General features: G+C 43.3%; 1 protein-coding gene across 1 annotated transcript in view; it reads right to left on the reverse strand.

Annotated features, from left to right (window-relative positions):
* Positions 1-21,241, reverse strand: part of ZNF536 (zinc finger protein 536) — a 452,775-nt gene that overhangs the window by 254,530 nt on the left and 177,004 nt on the right. The window contains exons 3-4 of the mRNA XM_015414498.1: positions 11,894-12,046; positions 1,351-2,925 (exon numbers count right to left, since the gene is read on the reverse strand). Of these exons, the coding sequence (XP_015269984.1) occupies positions 1,351-2,925; positions 11,894-12,046 (1,728 nt within the window). The remainder of the gene's footprint in view (positions 1-1,350; positions 2,926-11,893; positions 12,047-21,241) is intronic.

A 21,241-nucleotide genomic window follows, 5' to 3' on the forward strand; every position in this document is an offset into this window, starting at 1 on the left:
AAGCCACATAGGCAATTTTGTGAAAGGACCCGATACTCAGCCAAAACCCACCACATGTCTGAGCTTTGAGGCTCGTATGGCAGCAGCTCACACAAGAAATAAAAAAGGGAATTTAAATCAAACTACAAACGAAAAGCAGCTTAAGATGGCCCTTTTCCTTGCTGAATTCAGGAGCCACTAAGTGGTGACAACACACTTGAGCTAACCGGTTCAAGACTTGCCATATGCTTTGGACAAGCAATACATTTCTGTGCCACCAAAATGATGGTGATAGCCATGCTCATTGCACGATGGACCTCTTCAAATAACCTGGACAACATGATACAAGTAAGAGGCTTCACATAACATAGATAAGGGAAACACACAACTTCATAACTTCAAAAATCATTGGTCACTGGGGAAAGTGGTTATATGGATCAACTCAAATACAATGGCATATCTATTGGGGGGTTATGTTTAAATTTGAATACCTACAACTAGAGTACTAATTGGGTGTTCTGGTATTTGTAGAATTTCTTGTAAGGACACTGAAAAAGCAAATTGCCTAGATTTATTATTTTTTAAATGAGAAGTTATTTTTTTGGGTATGTGATTTTGGAAATCCTTGTACAAATCTAACTATGTACTGAAATTGCTCACTACCTTTTTATGATTTATAAGATCCTTGAGCATGCTCCATACACCCTAATTCAACATAAAGGGGGGGCGAAGTTTTGGGAAAGATAGCTAGATTTGGGAAAGCCTCCAGTGTTTTTCCTCAGTTCAAATGCTGAAAAGTTTGCAAGTTACCACGTCAGTTTAACAAAAAATAAACAAAAAAAATCAAATTGATAAAAATGAAGCAGCAGATATCCTGATCACATAATCTTAAATACAAACATCTTATATAACTTCTAATCTAATTTAAAACTACATGATGCATCTCTTTTTTTTAAAAAAAAGGCCAGGGCCACACATAAAGGCCACATATGCTTTCATGGAACACCATCGTAACAATGGAGATCCATGCATTGTAACAAAGTAGTGGGTTGGATCCAGCCAGTTTTTCCCCTCAGTCTCATCCAGTTCCCCTCCATCCCACAGCCCCTGTTCCACATGGCCTTTGACCACGTAAGTCCCAAGAACCCCAAGCGTAAAATGGTTGGTGTGACCCATTCTTCCCTTTTTTTGCCAATCAAAAAGAAAAAAAATAAAATAAAATGGCAGGATCCAACCCAGTATATTCATTTCATCACATGGTTTTTGAACATTTTGAAAGCCGAATTTACTAACAAACACAATTAGGCATACTTAGTGATTTTGCGTGTTTTTTTTCCTGAAATGGTCTGAAAGAAGGATGCTAAAACTTACCACACAAGTCAGGTCTCTTGATACAGCCACTACTTCCTGTGCTACTTGCAAGTCCATTAAAGGCTGCTAAGCCATCAGAGCTGTAGGCTCTTAAGACCGACAGCATGTTCACTTGCTTCTCCAGGACCTGTGGGCTTTGCGCTTGATCCGGTTTCATTGCACCTTGTACGGCTTCATGGGGGGAAAGCAGATTCTGACTGTGCCACGGCTTTTCAGAGGTCGGTGGCAACGGTGATATTAGTCCTTGTGATGTTTTTGAGGCGGCAGAGCCTGGCCTGTTTTCCCCTCTGTCGCCGCCATCTTTGTTTAGGGTGGGCAACTGTTTGCTCGTAAGATCAGATTCTGTGTCAATGTCATCGTCGTCTACAGTTTCTTCCTTGGAGGACTCCATATCTTCAGAGGAAGCAATGTCTGACAGGTCGTCAGTAGTACTTTTATTTACAGAGTCAGAGAGCAGCAGAGTTGGGTCATCTCCAGGTTGTGATTTTAGGTCAGGTTCATTAGTGGTACAAGAGTTTTGTGCTCCAACAACACCAGAATAAACACCAAACTGCTTGTAGAAGTCGGCTGCAAAATTACAAAAAGTGGAATCCATGTGTCCGGGCCAAGCAGTATTTTTCTGTTCTCCTGGCGTGTCCTTGGATCCTTGGTTCATTCTTTCAGAAACCGAGTCCATTTGGCCAATTAAATTGGAAACTGTTGCATCTTTGTTGGATTGTATGGAAGCGGGCAGCAAGCTGGCTTTATTGGCTGAAGCAATGGCCTCCCTGGGTTGATCTTTACCATTTCTGGTTGATCCTAAAATACTGTCTTTACGTTTTGCTTTGCCTAAGTGATTAGCTTGGAGATGAAGAGCCATTAACTCCATAGAAGATGTTGTAAAGGAACAAAACAAGCAGCCATGCCAAGCAATATTGTCTTGGACTGTAACGGATGAACCTGGAAGACTGGCTGCATCAGGCCTCACAGACAGATCAAGAGGCTCATACTGCGATTTTTCTGTTTTTCTGTGTTTACTGGGTACCTTGTCCTCACCACTTTCTGAAATCAGTGGTTTTGTGGGAAGGCAATCAGTTAGGACTTTTTCCTTCATTTCTTTTTCTTTCTTCAAGGAACTGAGGACAAAACTGTCCATGAAAGCTTGAAGTGATCCTTGGAAATTAACCCCATTTCCAACCATGCTATGGTAAGTTCTGCCAAGTTCAGAAAATCGTGTTCCTTTGGAAGATATGTCAGAACCCTTGATACCATCAGGAGATACTTCAGAAGACATGCCAATTGTGTGGCCTGGATGATCTCCTGAGGAAAGCAACCCTGGTGACCACTGTTGAGACCCCATGCCGCTTCGGAAATCTATACCTGGAAGACCCTTGAAGGCACCTCTCAGTACTTCAGGCCGAATGAACATTGATGCTTTACTTGATGTTTCCTCTTTGTGTTCTTGACTTTGAGACTGCCCAGAAAGTGGTCCTGCTCCATTCTGTCGTTCCCGGTGGTGCCGTTCCAAATGGTATTTGAGCGATGCAGATTGAGTACCGGCATAATCACAGTGGGGACACTTATAAGGTTTTTCACCTGCAGTTGTTGAAAGACAAATGTGTATATTAAGATGAGTAACTGAGAAACATTAAACACTTGCATTTCTAAAACAGTCACACACAAAAACAACAAAAGTCTTAGCCTCTATTTTTTTCTGATGTTGGTTTCTTTATTTAAAAAATAGTTGATTTTTTAAAAAAAGCTTTATAGCGACTCAGAACTGTCATACCCTGCACACTGTTAGCTATCTTTCTCTTAACCTAATATGTTAAAACTGCTGTTGAATGAAAAGCAAGGGTTATGAAAATGAAGCAAAACTATTCCACCACACTGATCATTAAAAGTGCAAGCAGGAGGGGGGTGCATAAGCAGAGGGGGGGACGGGGTAAAAGGAGATACAAAGCATGTAAAAAATGGATAACTACAATGTTTTTGTGTGTGTATTCAATAGCACTAAAAATTTGTTTAAATTATACACATGGAAACCATTTTTAAACCTAAAAATTTTATGGCACTGTTACGCAAGACTGAAATGAATGATTTAAGTCTTGCTCTGCAGTAAATCATGGATATAATTAGCAAATGGCATTCTGCACAAGTAATTTATCATTATTTGGAGGGCACCATTCCAGAAGGATTCAAAGATCTGCAGGCCTGCTGCATTGTTTCCAAATAAAGAACTATAAATATAGTTTCCATAAAATATTAATAACCATTACAGAGCATTATAATCGCATTGTGTAAGAACATATAGTTAAGATAAAAAAAGTAGTCAGTAAAAATTAAAGCGAAAACGAGTAATAAAAGGGTACAAAATATATTTAGTTTCTGCGTTTGAAATTAACATTATCTAGTGTTTTTTTCTGCAGTGCTTTAAATTTGCACTAATGGTACCTCTAATGCTCCGGTAGTAAAATGTATAATTTACCTCTAATAAGCACTTTTCAAAAGAGTAAGGACTGGCTTAAGCAGTGTTTTAAAACATATAAGATGATCTTCATGAATTAAATATATATTTCAAATTCAGTGCTCAAACTCGTACGGCTGTCTCTGATTTAGAAGAACTCTGGGTGGCATAGGACGTATGGGAAATATTTACAGAAAATCACACATATACATCCGGAAGGGAGGGGAAAGAAATATGTCTAGATAAATGTGCATTTAAATGTATACTGAACACTTGTTAGCAATCTAGAGTTCCCTTGCAGGCCTGAATGCCGGAGTAGTCACTGAAAGAGACAAGAGTTTGACAGTCCTGGAAGCTTCTTTTAATAGTGCCCTGTCAATAACAGCAATTATTTCTCTAAGCAAACTACACAACTAGGAACTATTTTCTCTCGTCTGCTTTCTTTCTCAGAAACGATCTAAAAGCCAAGGCAAGCCATCTGTAAACTATGCCCTAAAATATTTTCGTTGTTTGTATGTCTCTTCCACACATATACACAGATGCATCCACGCAAAGACCCTAAACTGGGAACTGCACTTGTGTATGAAAGAACATCCTTGTTGAAAGACTGTATGTTCTTAAATTATTTGTAAATTAACTAAACGTTTCAAGATTTCTAAGCTATCACATACAAAAGCTATAGGAAGGTTTTGGCAGGAGTAGGCGGGAGGCTCAATGTATGAACTTCAAGACGTTTTTGCCGCCGGTTGCCACGTCTGTCGAAAAGCTAGTCCCGTCGTGTTTCTCACTTTCCGCCACGTGGCGTATCCAAAAAGAGAATGTACATCTCTCCCCTGAGTTGGATTTACATGTAACTGGAGCCTACACGTCTCCTTATGTAGGACGCATGTACCAGTCCTGTTTTCAAGCACGGGGATCCATTGCAGAATGTGTGGGACACATGTGTCTTTTTGCCTTAAATGTTTTAGAGTAAACCATCTTGTTGAATGACTGTCCCCATAACTTTATCAAGAGCAGCGTCTGGACAAATTATCTGGCACATTTGCAGAAGCCAACGCGCTTCTTAAGTCCAAGTGAAAGGAAAGGAGTTCTTAGAAAACCAGAACAGGTTTGCTATATTCACACTGCAATAAAGCCCATTGCTTTCTGGGTTTAGCTTGAGGCAGATCACTGAATATGATTCTCCTCTCACAGTTGAATAGTAGAACAAGAGCAGAAACAAAATAATGGCCCTGGTCACACGGGCCAGATATTGCGGGGGGGAGGCGTGGCTGTTTGTCCCGGGGCAAAATAACACGCGGTTGCGTGATCAGACGTCCCGTGAAGGTTCCGTGGAGGTCCCGTGGGTAGGGGGGAGGTGCCGATCACAGGCGCGGCAAAGAAGCAGAGCGGTGCAGCAAACGGGTTTGTTTTTTTCTGTACACCAAAGTATGCGCATGCGCCGTTGGGTGCTTGTGCGCATCCATGGAGACTTGAGGGAAAAAAACCTTGTTGCAAGGGGACATGGGCGGGCACCAGATGCCACCAGAAACGCAATCAGATGCCCGCCCTTGCCTCGCGGTTACCAAAAACTAGTACCTCGGAGGTACTAGTTTTTTACCCTGCATCTTCGGCGGGAAGCCTCGCGTGAGCCACGGGAGCTCTACACTTCCCAAATGTGGCGGTGAGATCGCGCCCGGAAAATCCGCCTATCTTCCGTCTCTCTAGCGTGGCTAATGTTCCGTGTGACCGCAGCCAATGATCCTCTAAAGCAGGAATCCCGAAAGTGGTGCCCGTGAGCACTATGGTGCCTGCTAACACCTTTCCCGGTACCTGCCAAGTATCCTTGAAAGTGGACAGGGCCCGGTTGGGCTTTTGCCCAGCAGGGCTTCTGACTGGACCCTGGAGATTTGATTGACTGTACGGATTTTAAATAATCTTACTTTAACAGCTGTTGCCACCACAGCACAAGGATCTTCAATGTCCGACTGAGGTCAGCTGTGGCAGCCATTTTGAGGCTGGCTCTGCCTACTGCGGCAGCCATTTGGTGGCAGCCATTTGGTGGCTATGCCCACCACACTGTGTCAGAATTCCAAATGTGCCTGCAGGCTCGAAAGGGTTGGGGGGCCCTGCTCGAGAGGAAATAATTTAGATATAAGGACTCGGGAACAAAAGGGTATCCGGAAACATTGGAAGTGCTCAGAGGCAGCCTGGTTTCCCTTCCTCTAGACGCCTACCTCTTCTAGGCACATGCCTTGCCTTAACTCTGGGGTGTATAACTGAACAAGCTTCTGCCTATCATTTTCCAATTCCTACATCATTCAGAAGCACTTTTTTGTAGCACCTATCTCCACCTCCTAAAGCCAGCAAGACAGGTTAGCTAACTGGAGCTAAATCACCATTCCTTTCATAAACTGGTTTCTCTGCACCTTCTGCAGAGCCAGTGCCCTGGGCTTGTGTTCCAAATATCCAGTGATCAAGTGAGCTGTAAGTAGCAGCAGATCTGGATTCTCTTCAGTTAGCTGAATGAGTTAACTAACTATGCCTGCAAGAGTTTCTTTGCATCATGCCACTATGGAAGGGGGGGGGGTAATAAACATGGATGCATCTCCACACAGAACTGAATCAACCCCAATATACTAGTCAGTCACTTTGCAAGTTTTTTCAGAGGTGGCTTATGTACTTGTACAAAACAATTGGTAACGACTGAGACAAAGTTAGTTTTTGTTACGTTCCACAGGATGCATGCTGGCATGTATGACCAACCCCATCATTAACCACGATAGAGTACGTCCACAGACCATGAAATCAGGCCCACTTCGGTTCTGCTCTTAGGACCACTATTGTGCGTACAAAGTTGGATACCCCGACGGCTAGCAGATATGCTGTAGTGGGTCCTTAAATTCACTCCATTAAAAGTCCACTATCTGTTACTGGATTGCCATTGTTGCCCTTGTTTACTGCATGTATATAACGTGAGGGTGGCCCCTACACTGAATCTCTGGAGTGACAATCTGCCACCCTGTGGAAGCGCAGTCTATGTGAGGTGGTACTGCACACTGTTGCATTATGTACCTGGGTGCAGCATTGGTCTTATGCAGCAGAAAACAGAATTGATTAAAAACCGAGAAACAATGAAAATAAAGATATAATTGTCTCTCCAAATAAATTCAAATACTGAAGAGGTTTTTTTAAAAAAACACTTATTTAATCACTGGTGTGGTTATTGATAACCTATTTTATCAATGGCAGGATATATATATATATATATATATATATATATGAACTGCAGTATGGTTTAATTAGTTCATTATTATGCCTCTTCCTACTCGGTGATTTCTTTTATCATTCTAATCACTCACTTCACACTTTTGAAACCAAATGGAATATCAAAGGTTCTGTGGGATTATTTTTGGATCAAGCACATGTTCCCCACATAGTTCATCTGTTTGTCAGAAATACCAGTTGCATTCTGAATCTCTTCCCTCGTTTGCTATTGTGGCTGAGAAAGAGGCAGATCAAAGACAAAGGAAAAGGTAGATGAAGATTCTATACCCTCATCGTCTGGATTTTTTAGATTGCCTTCTGCTGTACCATACAACAGACAGCATAGTGAGTGTGTTAATTTTCCCCCCCCCAAAGCTATATAATTGAATTTAAATCCTATCTCGGATATTTATTTAGTCTTCCCCCACGTCTTTACATAGTTAATACTGGGAGAAATGAATATGGATGCTCCTTAGCTCGGATGCTTCAGTACATTAATATAAACTGTACACCAATTCCCCCAAAGCATATATATGTTGCAAACCTGAAGACTTTTTACACAGCTGCTTATTGCTAAACAGTGTCTTGTCCAGAAGGGGACAATCTGTGTCTCTAATTGCTGTCAGTGAAGCTGAGATTCATTATGTGACTTTCCCATTAAAATGTGAGCATTAATTTGTATAATGAAATATCACCCACTGCAGTGTTCATTAGCCATGCCCTACTGTATACGCCACATTGTTAGCTACCTAGAAACTGTAGTTAATTTCGCTAATGGATATTTCCCTACTTAGTGTTTGGTAGGAAATTTATACTGTAACATTACCTCTTAAACTTTTAAGGAAATTTAAATTCAATCAATTATTTTCAACAAAAGTTTGGGGTGTCATTAAGTCGAGAAAAGGCAAGTGGTGCGATGATAAGGATGGGGTTATTGGGAGAGAAAGAAGGAAAATGAAAGAAAGGTCCTTTTGCCTCAACTTAGAAAATGGAAGAATAAAAGATGCACAGTGCCAAAAAAATTGTTGCTCCTTTTGGAGCTCATATCGCTATTTCCCCTCAATTATTCATATACCCCACCTCCCCTCCAAATGTTTTCAGTAAATGGCAATACTCAAGCTCATTTCTGGAGGGGGGAAACATGAATTGAGCTTACTGAATACAACCTCAATTTACAGAGAATCTCAATAGTTCAGTTTAAAGTTAATCAGCCGAAATTTCAGAACAGAACACCACTCATGGTTGCAACCAACCATACGCGTCCATTCTGCACCTGGAACTGGAGTTTATCTATCGGTGGGTTATCATCTCAACTGAATTGTGATGTACTGGCAATATGTGTGGTAGGGAGGGTTCCCCATTCACCTTGGAGAGAGATAAAGGATCACAAAAGGCAAGGGGGAAACTGGCAAAGCAGGAAAGTGAGGCACAGGCCATCTGGGAGTTTACTCCCAGGAAACTGTTCTCAGGATAGCACTGTGGATTATCCGTGTTCAGAGATTCTTCTGTGGGTCTTACAGAACTTAGTTGACACCTGCTGATTAATATTACCTTGATTAGTTAGCTATATGCAGAAGAAGAAGAGATTGGATTTATACCCTACACCTTTCACTACCCGAAGGAGTCTCAGAGCGGTTTACAATCCCTTTCCCTTCCCCTCCCCACAACTGACACCCTGTGAGGCAGGTGGTGCTGAGAGAGCTCTCTCCAGAACTGCCCTTGAGAGAACAGCTCTGAAAGAACTTATGACTGACCCAAGGTCACGCTAGCAGCTGCATGTGGAGGAGTGGGGAATCAAAGCCGGTTCTCCCAGATTAGAATCCGTGCTCTTAAGCACTACACCAGACTGGCATGGGACAAGAAAGACTCAGTTCAAGGCATGGCACTTCAAACAACCCAGGTATTCACAGGAAAATGACTTCTGTAAGAACCGCTGGAACTCTTTCTAACAAACAGGTGCTGGGAGTACCAAAAATACCAGCTGGATTAATGTAGTGCAGAAAGACAGCAAAAACGTTGGTTATAATCACTCGGTGATCTCCAGACTTTCCACAGACCATAGAACACCACATGAAATGGTTGTCTTGAACAACTAACCCAAAACACTATTTCTTTAAGAACTGTTACCAGATAATTTCCACTGAGTGCATAAGAAGTCAATTTTTATTTCTAATAACCCTTGTAATTGGTGATATTACATTGTTTATTATACTTATTTATAATCTGCAACACACTGCATTCTATTTCAGCTTTTGAACTACTTTGTTCTTTGGTTAACGGAAATTGATCTTTATCTATTTTAATACTATTACACTTTCAAAAATAGTTTGCAAATATTGTTTGCATAGACTGTGTAATGACTCTGTGGGTTCATTTGCTTATTTTTAATGCCAGATTTTCTTCTCCAGATAATTTTGTAAGTTTTACGGCACCACTATTACAGAGATATCCACTAACATTTATTTATTTCCCATAAATTATGAGACTTGAGTTCTGAATGCAAAGTCAGTGATACCTGCCACAAGAAAAAGGTGAACACTTCCAACGCATGCAAGGACACAAACTCACTTAGTGATTTACGATACAATCCTACGCAGAGTTACTCCAGTCTATTCCCATTTATTTCAATGTGCTTAGACTGGAGTAATTTCCACGGGGCTGTGCTGCAAATCACTGTTTTTCTAAAAACCCTGACAACACTTGGATTAAAGCAGTACTAAGTATCGGGCTGGAGCCAGCCCAATTTTTTACAAACTCTCACCCAGTTCTTTTCCTTATATACCTAGCCAGTTTGGTGTAATGGTTAAGTGCGCGGACTCTAATCTGGGAGAACCGGGTTTGATTTCCCACTCCTCCACTTGCACCTGGCTGGATGACCTTGAGCAAGCCGTAGTTCTGATAAGAGCTGTTCTTCAAAAAGAGCATTTTCTGTCAGAGCTCTCTCAGCCCCGCATACCTCACGGGGTGTCTGTGGTGGGGAGGGGAAGGGAAAGGCGTTTGTAAGCCGCTCTGAGACTCCTTTGGGTAGTGAAGGGCGGGGTATAAATCCAAGAGAAGCCTCCTTACTAAGAAGACCTGCCTGACACCAGGAGAAATGCCGAACAAACTGGACCACCGGAGAAAACCGAAGCCGGAGCCAGAAACAGTGCAGCTAACCCACCACTTGGGTGCCAGTAGGGAATTCCCACCCCTATACGATAGATGTGGCCATAGATAGGGATTATAATGTGCACTTGCACCCTGCCTGTAAACCGCTCTGAGACCTTCGGGTCAGAGCGGTATATAAACCGAAATAATAAACCGAAAATAATAAATCTCTTCTTTTTTACTACAGTCCCTGTCCCACATGGCTTTTGTCTATGAAGGTCCCATCACACCCCCCCCAGCCGTGTTTGGTCGTGAAGGAGAACCCCTCTTTCCTTTCCCACAAGCAATCTGGTTTGATCCAACCCATTACATACAGTGTTAGCAGTTCTAAGTGGTCGATTTCATGCCGCTCGTTGTATGCAGTACGCTTGAAAGCGACCCATGGTTTTCCATTGGCATGTGCACAAACAGTACAACACTTCTAAAACTGAAGCACCTTTACCTCCCAATCCCTAAATCTAATGATTCTTCATGCCGGACTGCATTGAACCACAAGAGATCATGCTGATCTCTTCTTAGAAAACGGGCAAATCAGGGAATCAGGGCACATACGGGAAACAACAGTGGACTGCTTTGCTACAGCTGTGTACAACCACAGACTCCTTCTTTACCTCAGATAACCCACTGCATTTCACTGGGCCACACGCTTAATTGTGTCGGAGGGTTCTTAAACGTTAACGTCTTCATTCCTCCTCATGACAGGCTGCTTTGTTTGAGGAGGGTAGCTGTGTTGATCTGCAGAAGAAGAGCTAGGCTTGTGTCCAGTAGCACCTCAGGGAACAATGACCTTCTCGAAAGCTTATACCCCAGAAATCTTAGAATCATAGAGTTGGAAGGGACCTTCAGGGTCGTCAAGTCCAACCCGCTACACAATGCAGGGAATCCACAAATACCTCCCCCGCTCCCATACACAATTAGGCAGGGGTCATTTCGTAGAAAAAGAGGTGCAGGAGCTCATTAGCATAACTCATTAGCATAACTCATTTGCATATGCCACACCCCCTGACATCACCGGAAGTGTGTCAGAAGGCAACACCCACTGCTCAGGCTCCACTGGACTGTTTTGGATTGCTAGCTATTGGGGGTGGGGGAATGCGCAGATCTGCCCTCACAGAGGAGGGAGAGCTTGTACCTGAATAAACCTTGGCGCAGGCTCCTTGTGGCCCGGGGCTGCTGGGAGCAGGGGGCGGGGCTTGTTGCATGTGTCCGCCCCCTGGGCTCTTTACTGCCGGAGCTCCGCTCCGGTGCGCTCCTGCAGGAAATGACCCCTGCAATTAGGTCTCTAAAGTGCTACTGGACATGAATCTAGCTCTTTGCAGTGCTTTGAACATTTTCTAAATCGGGGGCAAGCCTCGGTAGGTACCTGCCTCTGAAATCAACCCTCTTTGCACGTCTCTGTTATGTGCCATCAATTCACTGCCAACTTACGGCACCCTGTGATCTAATGACCTCCAAAATGTCCTGGCATGAACAGCCTTGCGTGGGTCTTGCAGACTGAAGGCCATGGTTACCTTTGCTTGTGCATTCTTACATAGAACTAAGCCCCCCACTATTCAACGGTGCTTAGTCCCAGGTAACTCTGCCCAGGACGACACCCTTGGAATAGTCAGCTAGAATGTTCTTTGTGATAGGTACATCACCTGTGGCAGTGCTTCTTCCCTGCCTCCCTAAGGGATGAACCACAACTCTGCAGAGAGGTCTCACCTGTATGTATCCTCAAGTGAACTTTTAAGTGATGTGATGTCCTAAACGTTTTGCCACAGTAGGGACAGTCTTTCATGGCAGACCCCAGGCTCCTGTCTCTCAGCAAAGCTGGCTGCTGGAGTCCGGCAGATCTCCCGGCTTCGTCGCCGACGTCTGAAACGCAGAGAACGTTCTCACATCACTTTAGCACATGTCAAGGAGTTGTTCTCACTCAAACTGCTAACGCAACACAAAAGCTAAACATGTCAATACTACACCTGTCTATTTCATTCTTTAAATCTGACAGAATGCTGACAATTCATGTATTTTCTTGTTATTCTCTTAAATTATTTCATCTTCCCCATCGTCGTTTTAAGCAGCATATGGTACCTTTATACTGAACTGAATTACACAAGAAAAGAAACAGCTGTGTCAGCAGCTGGTTTGGTTTCTTCTTTTTGCTTCTTTCTTATTAAGTATTTTTTTTCATCCTAAAAAAAGTCCCCCCCCCCTTCCATTTTTTTTAACAGAAAAGTATTTCTTGCTTGCTTCAAATCTGGTTCATTGTTAAATCAATATGCAGAGATGTACAGAACAAAACAGAAGTCCCTTTTTAAAGTTTTAGGTGCTGAGTAGAATAGTAATAACTCCATTACCCCTGCTAGTCCTACTAATGATAAAAAGCTCAATCCAGATAAAATGAAGCTTTTTTTTTTTTGAAGTCCCATCGATTTTAATAAGAGAGTTAAGCACGGATGTAGGTTTCTCACACTGAAACCAAGGAGCCATTAACAGTATTCTGCAATAGCCAGAGCATCGGAGTAGAATTTAGGTGACCTGAGTTTTAATCTGCATTCTGACATGAAACTCACAGGGGGACCAGCTTGGGCTGGCCAGGCCGTTGTAGGCATACCTACTTCACAGGACTGTTGTGCAGTTAAAACGGGAACAGGAGAAAACCAGCTTTGTAACCCCCAAGGGGCTGCTGAAAGCTCTAACAGATAATGAACCAATATCTGTGATTATTTTAGAAGGAACATCATGGCAATTAAATGGTGCCACGTTCATTCAGTGGGAATACAGAATGGCAGTTCCGATTTACTTGATTTTTTCATACCCAGATCACAAGAAACGTCTTACTAAACCATCAAACGTTGTGGAACAGCACATAAAAATGTTTCTTGTTGCCACAGCCTTTTACCCCTGTATGTTCTATCCTGGATGCATTGTATATAGATCACCAGGCCTAAAGCACAGAATTTTAAATATTGTGCTATTCAATAAGTGGAATGGTAGATTACAGTGTTAAGAGCTGCTACTTACTCCTCCATGCACAAGCACTGTGGGTCAGTTTGGCTCCTGTTCCCTTGGAAAGCAGGTACAATACCACAGGGTAGGACTACTTAATACAATGTGCAGCCCGGAAACTTGGGGCAGGGGGAAGGGCAGGAGGGTGAGTTACCTCTATTAATATGATAGTGCAGGATTGGTCAGTCACCACTGAGGAAGGGTTGTGGCTCAGTGGCAGAGCATCTGCTTTGCATGCAGAAGGTCCCAGGTTCAATCCCCACCATCTCTCGTTGAAAGGCTTAGGGAGCAGGTAAAGTTGCCAGTCCCCAGTTGGGGGCAGGTGATCCCACAGTTTGGAGCCCCTCCCCCCATTTCAGGACTATCAAGAACTGGGGGAAATTACCCCTCCCCCAAAAAAATAACAGGCAAGAAACTGAAAATAAACGCAATGTGCCGACGTCACTCGGAAATGATGTAGACATGTCGGTGATGTGGGGGGGGGGGCTGGTGACGTTCTGGTTTTTGGGCAGAACTCTATGGTAAGAAGCTGATTCTGCCATAGATGGTTTCCTTAGAACCTAGATCATAGAGCATCGCCCCCCCCGGCCCCCATGTGCCTATGTCATCATGTTATTTCCAGCTTCTTCCCTCCTGGTAAGTGAATCCCCCTCCCTTGCCTGCTCATCTGACGGACCTAGGAAACCTGGTAACAGGTAACGAGAGAGCTTCTTCCCTCTCCACTCCTGGTAAGTGAATCCCTCTCCCTCGCCTGCTCATCTATTGGACCTAGGAAACCTGATAACAGGTAACGAGAGCCAGTTTGGTGTAGTGGTTAAGTGTACGGACTCTAATCTGGGAGAACAGGGTTTGATTCCCCACTCCTCCACTTGCACCTGGCTGGATGACCTTGGGGAAGCCATAGTCCTGTCAGAGCAGTTTGAAAAAGAGCAGTTCCTGAAAGAGCTCTCTCAGCCCCACCTACCTCACAGGGTGTCTGTTGTGGGGAGGGGAAGTAGTTTCTAAGCCACTCTGAGACTCCAAGTGAAGGGCGCGGTATAAATCCAATTTCCTCCTCCTCCTCCTTCTTCTTCTGTGAAAGTTGCCTATCTGAGACCCTGGAGAGCCACTGCTAGCTGGAATAGACAGTACTGACCTTGGCAGACCAGTGGTTCGACTCAGTATAAGGCAAATGAATGTGTAAGTGTATAGGGAGCAACCAGAAAGTTTTTGGGTTCCATTCTTGGAACAGCCAGGAACTGGTGCCTCCTTCTGTCCTATCTACACTGTCATGTGGTATAGTATTTCTGAACTGGCCTGCTTAATTAATTCCTGGGTAGGCTTTATAACAGGCAGGAACAGGGCACGTTTGGGGTGACACAGTAGGGTATAACTGTGAACATCTGAGGTATCCGAAGAGAGGGATATCTAAACCAACTTTCCATGGTTGACCAGCTCAATGTAAAATGGAGAAAGAACTCTCTTGGGGCTTGGCAGCTCATGGATGCCGAAGACCTACTGGCACAGGAGACTGTGCTGTACCATTGACTGTACACCCAAGGTATTCAGTCAGTAAAAAGTGAGACATACTGTACAAACTAATAATCTGAGACTACCTTAACAAAGGAGGATTCTAGGGGAAAGTTAGACTCCAAGTGTCTTCAAAGTACAAGTTAGTCCATACTGAAAAACTGGAAGCTATTAAACAGGAACTAATATTACAGGTCAACCATCTGCAGAGAGCAAGTACAGTGCAATGGTTGGAGTGCTAGGCTAGGATCTGGGAGACTCATAGTTTAATCCCTACTCTGTCAAGTCAGGTCTAGTCAAGTCAGCCTTTACTGGCATATATCAGTAAATCAAAGTCATTATAAAAATATACAAGTAGAGAGGCACGGTATTGGAAATACGTTGAATCCCCACTCTGTCGTGGATGCTTGCTGGGTGATTTTGGGCTGGTCACACACTCTTGGCTGAACCTATCTCACAGAGATGTTGTGAAGGTAAAATGGAGGAAAGGAGAAAGACATAAGCTACTTTGAGGGGGAAATTGGGGATACAAATTAACTAACAAATATTTAATATAGTTATGCCCATTACCTATTTCTTAGGTCTTTGTTCTGGGGCATAGAAGTAAAGGAACCAGAGAGAAAAATACTATATTGTATGGAGCATTTTTCTGCAATGTTGGGACAGACATGCTTCCAAATTATTCCAGCCGAATATTCATTGGACTTCATAGTTAGCAAGGTCCAAGGCTGGTGAGGTTGAAAGGTGTAGAGGTTTAAGAGTGAAAGGTTATGCTAGGCTTGCTAGCTCCGGATTTGGAGGTGAAGCCTGGGAAGGAAAGGTTTGGGGGAGCGGAGGGTATGATACCATAGAGTCCACCATCCAAAGAAGCCCATTTCTCCAGGGGACCTAATCTGTGATGTCTGGAGATCAGTTGTAATTCTGAGAGATCTCTAGAAGACCCCACCCGGAAGCTGGGAACCCTACATTATGCACATACCACATGAAGGATCTGACCTCTCTATAAAAGTTCTTGTCCACTTCTTCTCATCCAACTCTACTAAGTGGGGTAAGAAAGAGCCATTGGTATAGGTATATTTTCTGTGGAAGGTTGTGGTTTGCCTAATTCCATCATGGGGTGCAGGTAATTCTTGTCTTTCCAGCAGTCACAAGTGGACAGGAGATGGGCAGAGCCTGCTGAAAAAATTGGCAAAGCTTCTCTACATCAGAGAGCCTCTGACAAAAAATTTTTGCATTATGTTAGTGGCAAAGATCTGACCAGAGGGCTGTTTGAGAGAAAACAGAGAGAGAAAGATAATTCTGTTCCCATGTTTGTCTGTAGGAGAATCACAGTGAACAAATCAAAGAATGCTCTGTGTAGGTATTAATGGTTTATGATCTTCCTCTGCCTGAGTTATTGGGGGTAAATTTAGAGTGACATGAGGTAACTGTACCGAATCAATGATGAGTTGATCTGGAAGCTGGGTGAGGTAAAACTTCTGCCCCGAGCCAGGGTATTAGTGACGTAGTGAAAAAAAAACCCGGGGGGGGGGGGGGTGCTGAAGAGAATTTCAGGGATATATGTCCTAGATAATAAGTGACATGAAAATACATGTCTTTTCTAGTTACCTTTTTATGGTTAAAATGTCTATTAAAAGGATTTCAGATAGTCATGAACTTCCACAGAATCAGAATAAGTTTGGGTTTGGTTTCCAAGATAAAAAAAATGAACGATTTAATAAAACAAATATAGGCCCAATTAAGATTCTCTGGATGTTCAGATCAGAGCTCTGCTTGAACTGCTAGCCAGTTATAACAAAGTATAAGTTTGAAAGCTGGTAACAGACATTTTTTTAATTATTCACAGGGCTTAAGAGTAACATAATGCAGAATCTATGTGGACTTTCAAGCAGTCGTGCAGAGGGAAGTATTTTGTATTTCTGAATTCCCTTAGGAATTCTAATTGTCATTGTATTTATGTGGTATTGTATACAGAATTCAACCGGAGGAAAATTACACAGATCCATTCAAACTTAATACACAGAGAGCACACAGAATGTATAAAACATTGCCTGAACATTGGTAATTTTTGAAGATTTTTTTTTTTTTATAAATACTGACTCAAAAAAAAAAATCGACTAAAAATCCAGATAAACAGATCACTAAAGCTAACAAGCCACTCAGGATAAATGTACAGAATAAGGGAACTAGTTATGTTTTGCTAGATGTCATTCTTAATGACAGCTTGTTAGACATTTCGCTTTTATCTCGCTATCTAGGGTATGTGTGGCCCAATAAAGAAAAAAAAGAATAAATTTGTAAGATAAACAGCTCACTTTGCAGATTTAAGAGACTAATTTTCACTTTACACAAAATTGATCTCCCCCCCCCTTTCCCTCTCTTTTTTGGTGAGGCTGCAAGGCTGTGGAGTTTAGCACTAATCCCTTGGAAAAAGTGAACGGAACACAACAATGAGGCAGCAGAAACATGTGGGTGGTCTGAAGAGGTTTCCCTTTAGATTTAAGTAGACATACAGTAGATAGCTCTAGAGGCTTTACTCCAGTGGGGCCTTACCTGGGAGGACTTTTTCCTTCCCACAGAGAGCACATTCATGAAGCTTTAAAGCTGCGTCAAGGGTTTTCTTTGGACGTCTCTCCCTCCCCCAGTCCGTCTATTGCTGCTCTCTGAACGGCTTGAGGTACCAGCTACCTGAATGAATAGCTCTACGTCTACAACTCCACAGGCTTTGATCAATGAGAACGAAAGGTTGGCGACGGTTGCCTGCTTTCTTCCACAGGCCTTTCCACATGGTCTTCACACCCAATACTTTCAAGTCACAAGACTCAATGTGTTTATTTATTGGGGCATTTACTCTGTTTTTGTTTTTGCTTCAACACAGGACAAATAGAAGAAGGTTAAAAATATTGTTAAGGAAAAGTAAACTGTAATTCCATTTCTTTAAAAGAGAGAGAGAGTCATTGATTAATTGGGTGGTAGTAACTGGCATCCCTCCAAGTCAGAAGTTAAATATATGACCCGATGACCTGCTGAGGTCTGTCTCAGCATCTCTACTGAGATAGGAAAATATCTGAAATCCCTATGCATCTTTCAGAACTCAAGGGGTATCATCGAATCATAGAATGATAGAGTTGGAAGAGACCTCCAAGGTCATCTAGTCCAACCACCTTAGGGTTGCCAACTCCCCCGGTTTGCCAGGGGTCCCCCATTTGGGGGGGGGTTCTACCCACCGCCGGCCAGATGGCTTCCGGGGGAAGTCCCACCCCCAACACCCACAGCCACCCATCTCTCTCCCTTTAAGTGTGTGCAACCCGTGTTTCATCCCAAGCGCGAACTCCGCAAGCTTGCAGGGAAATGCCAGCTTCGTTCTTAAAAGGGAAATGCAGCTGCTCTTAAAGGGGAAATGCCGGCTGCCGGCTACTTTAAGTGCAGGGAACTGCCGTTTCTGGAGATCTGGCACACGGGTGCGGGGGGGGGGGGGGGGGCGAGGCCCCGCAGACGTCCCCAACGTGACGTCATCACATTGGGGCTGCCCCACCCCCTCCAGGAACGTCCCCAAAGTCCCCCGCTGGGGGTGGAAGATGGACTTGGCAACCCTAAACCCCCTGCACAATGCAGGAAATTCACAAATACCTCCCCCCACACACACACAGTGACTCCATGCCCAGAAGATGGCAAAAAACCTCCAGGATCACAGGCCAAACTGGCCTCGAGAAAAAACTTCTACCTGACCCCCAAGTGGCAACCAGCATTTCCCTGGGTGTGTAAGAAAGGGCCACAAGAACTAAGCACTGATGCAACCCTTCTTTGCCCTCTTTCTCATGACCTGCCTAAGCAGGCCCATAGCCAGGATTCTGTGGCTTGTGGGACAATTTTTTCTCTCTCCTGGTGGGGCTGAAGTGCTCAGTGGAGGGGAAAAAGCTATTTAACAATAGAAAGCTGCTACCAGGATAGATCTCTAAACTGCAAGCTGTCAGTCCTTTTAGATGACCATTCTCAGCTGTTGCAAGTTAATCACTACTGCCAACCTAAGCAACAATTCTGATAACAAGCTGGCAGGAGGGGGTGATGGCTTCTATAATCAAGAAAGCTAACAGGCAGGAAAGCGCTATTAAAGGAGAGAGGTTTCTTGACACAGAGTTAGAAGGGATCCTAGAGGTCACCTACTCCAGTGCAGGAATCAGTCAACTACAGCAAGTGTGCGTCTTTTGAATTTTTTTTTAAATGATTGAAAAAGGGCTGTGCCTTTAAGAAAGGGATGGAGCCCCAAGGAGCCCCATCATAGCTACGGGTCTGTGCCTAAGTAGCAGATATCCTTCACGCCAGTATTTCCTGCTACCTCCTTTGTTCCCTCAGCTTTCAGTCACAGTATACGAAGATCCTATTGCACTGATTAATCTGTTATTAATTGACCTCCATGTTCCATAGCAAGAGCCTTATACCCCTGATAAAGATCACTGCCATTCCTCGGCTCCCCAAAACTATCTCTACAATGTAGTACATGACTGTAAAACCTGTGCCCAAATAAACTGAATGCAGCTTATCAGCCATGAATGGTGGCTGCCAGTGCTTGGCAACCAGACAGGCAAAAAAGTCTATTATGGGAGCAATCCTCTACTCAAAAATAAGTCTCATGGTGTTCAACGGAGCTTACTCCCAGGAAAGTGCTCCCAAGCAGCCTAAGGGAGCAACCCTGAAGCAGGTCTACTGAGAGGCAAGTTCCATTTTATTTGGTGGGTAAAGTGTTCTTAGGACAGCAGTCCAAGCCACTAGAGGGCCCACACATGCCTAGTGGGCTCCATTTGACTTGGGGTGATGATAAATCGTGCAGGCCTGATCTGATGGATACTGCCTCTTACAAACAAAAGATTTGATTAAAAAGCACCCAAATAAGGCAAGGAATCAAGAGGCTCCCTCCCACTTTAAATGGTGCTGCTCCATGGGGATACCAGCCTCCAGGAGAGACCTGGGGATCCCCCAAAATTACAGCTCATCTCCAGAATACAGAGATCAGTTCCCCTGGAGAATATGGATGCTTTGGAGGGTCAATTCTATGGCATTGTTATCTCTGTTCTCCCCAGGCTCCATCCCCAACTCTAGTAGTTTCCATACCTGGATCTGGGAACGCTACCCCTCCCCCTCCCCATCCCCTGCCAGCGGCCAGGTAGGACCTGGCAAACCTACTGCTCCTACTGTGTCCCGTCCCCCCCGCCACAAAATGCCCTTGGTAAAAATTCAAGCTCCCTTTCCCAGTGAACATGTAAGAAGAGGAAACATTTCTTCTTTGGCCATTTCTAGTAATATGGAAAAAAAAATGATCAAGGACACTCTAAAAACCCAAGACCACACTTCTCTTTCCCCTACTGTTCTTTGTGGAATGTGGAAGATCTAGCAGGGATAATCTACATCTGGAAGCCAGGGCTGAAACATATTTGCAAGAAGATCCAAACAGTGGAAAGACAGGATATAAATCTTTAAAATAAATCACATTCAAAATTAGAAAACATACAAACTCCAAGGGACAGATATTCAACTGTTAACTAACGAAAGTACAAACGAGTCTTTTGATAAGAGTAAGCAAATGTGACAAATCAAATCAAACTGTGTGGATGTAAAGGACCACACACACACACACACGCAGAGAGAGAGAGAGAGAGAGAGAGAGAGAGAGAGAGAGAGAGGATCTAGTGTTGGTTCTTGGAAATGAAGAACTATTTCATCATCTAAATATCTACATTTACGAAGGTCAGAGGTAGTACACTTGCTTATAACCAATGCTTTTGGAATGTAATACGTGACCTCATATTAAATATTCCGAAAGAATTACTAACGCATTGGGCCTCTTAACAACTTGCTCTCTTTGTTATTTTATCAAAGAGTTTAGGGTGCTTTTTAAAAAATGACCATGTATGGTCACGTCCAACTGTTAAGCATTAATATGGATCGGCAAAGGATTTGTTGAAACAAAGAGCTATTTTAGAGCCAATTTGGAAGAAAGCCCTACCAATGAGAAGAAAATAGCAATGTCCTGTTTCTGTTATTGTAAATGAAGATTATACCAAAATGCTCTTTTTGGTAAGTGAAAAACACAGGCTTAGGATTTCCCTGTTAGTCACTTGAATGGCAGAGGCAAGCAAAAAATGATCCATCCTGCCTCGCTTTCAGCTACGTTATCTTTGGAGTGTATGTCTACAATGACAGACTACCTTTAAAAACAAATCAGATTTGGGAGGGGGGGAATTGTGTAGAAAAACCACTCATGGAAGCGAAGAGTAGTGATATACCTCAAATAACCATAACCCTAACACAGTCAGTACCCTAGATGGAGAGTGAGCGAAGAGTTATCTCATGCATGCGGAAAAGGAAGTTAGAAATGTTCTAAACAATTTGTCAGTAACTCGGCAAGCAGTGCCTGTCGAATGAGGAAAGCAGATGTATTTACTGGTATACCGAGCACTCAACAAGGTGGTGGCTTTCAGAGTCCATAGCTCATGATTCTTTGCTGCATAGCAGGTCCTCCCTAACACAATATTCCTCTTTGAAATAGATCTCCTA

This window comes from Gekko japonicus, unplaced genomic scaffold, assembly GCF_001447785.1.
Source record: "Gekko japonicus isolate JY-2015 unplaced genomic scaffold, Gekko_japonicus_V1.1 scaffold379, whole genome shotgun sequence".
In the NCBI taxonomy this organism is placed as follows: Eukaryota; Metazoa; Chordata; class Lepidosauria; order Squamata; family Gekkonidae; genus Gekko; species Gekko japonicus.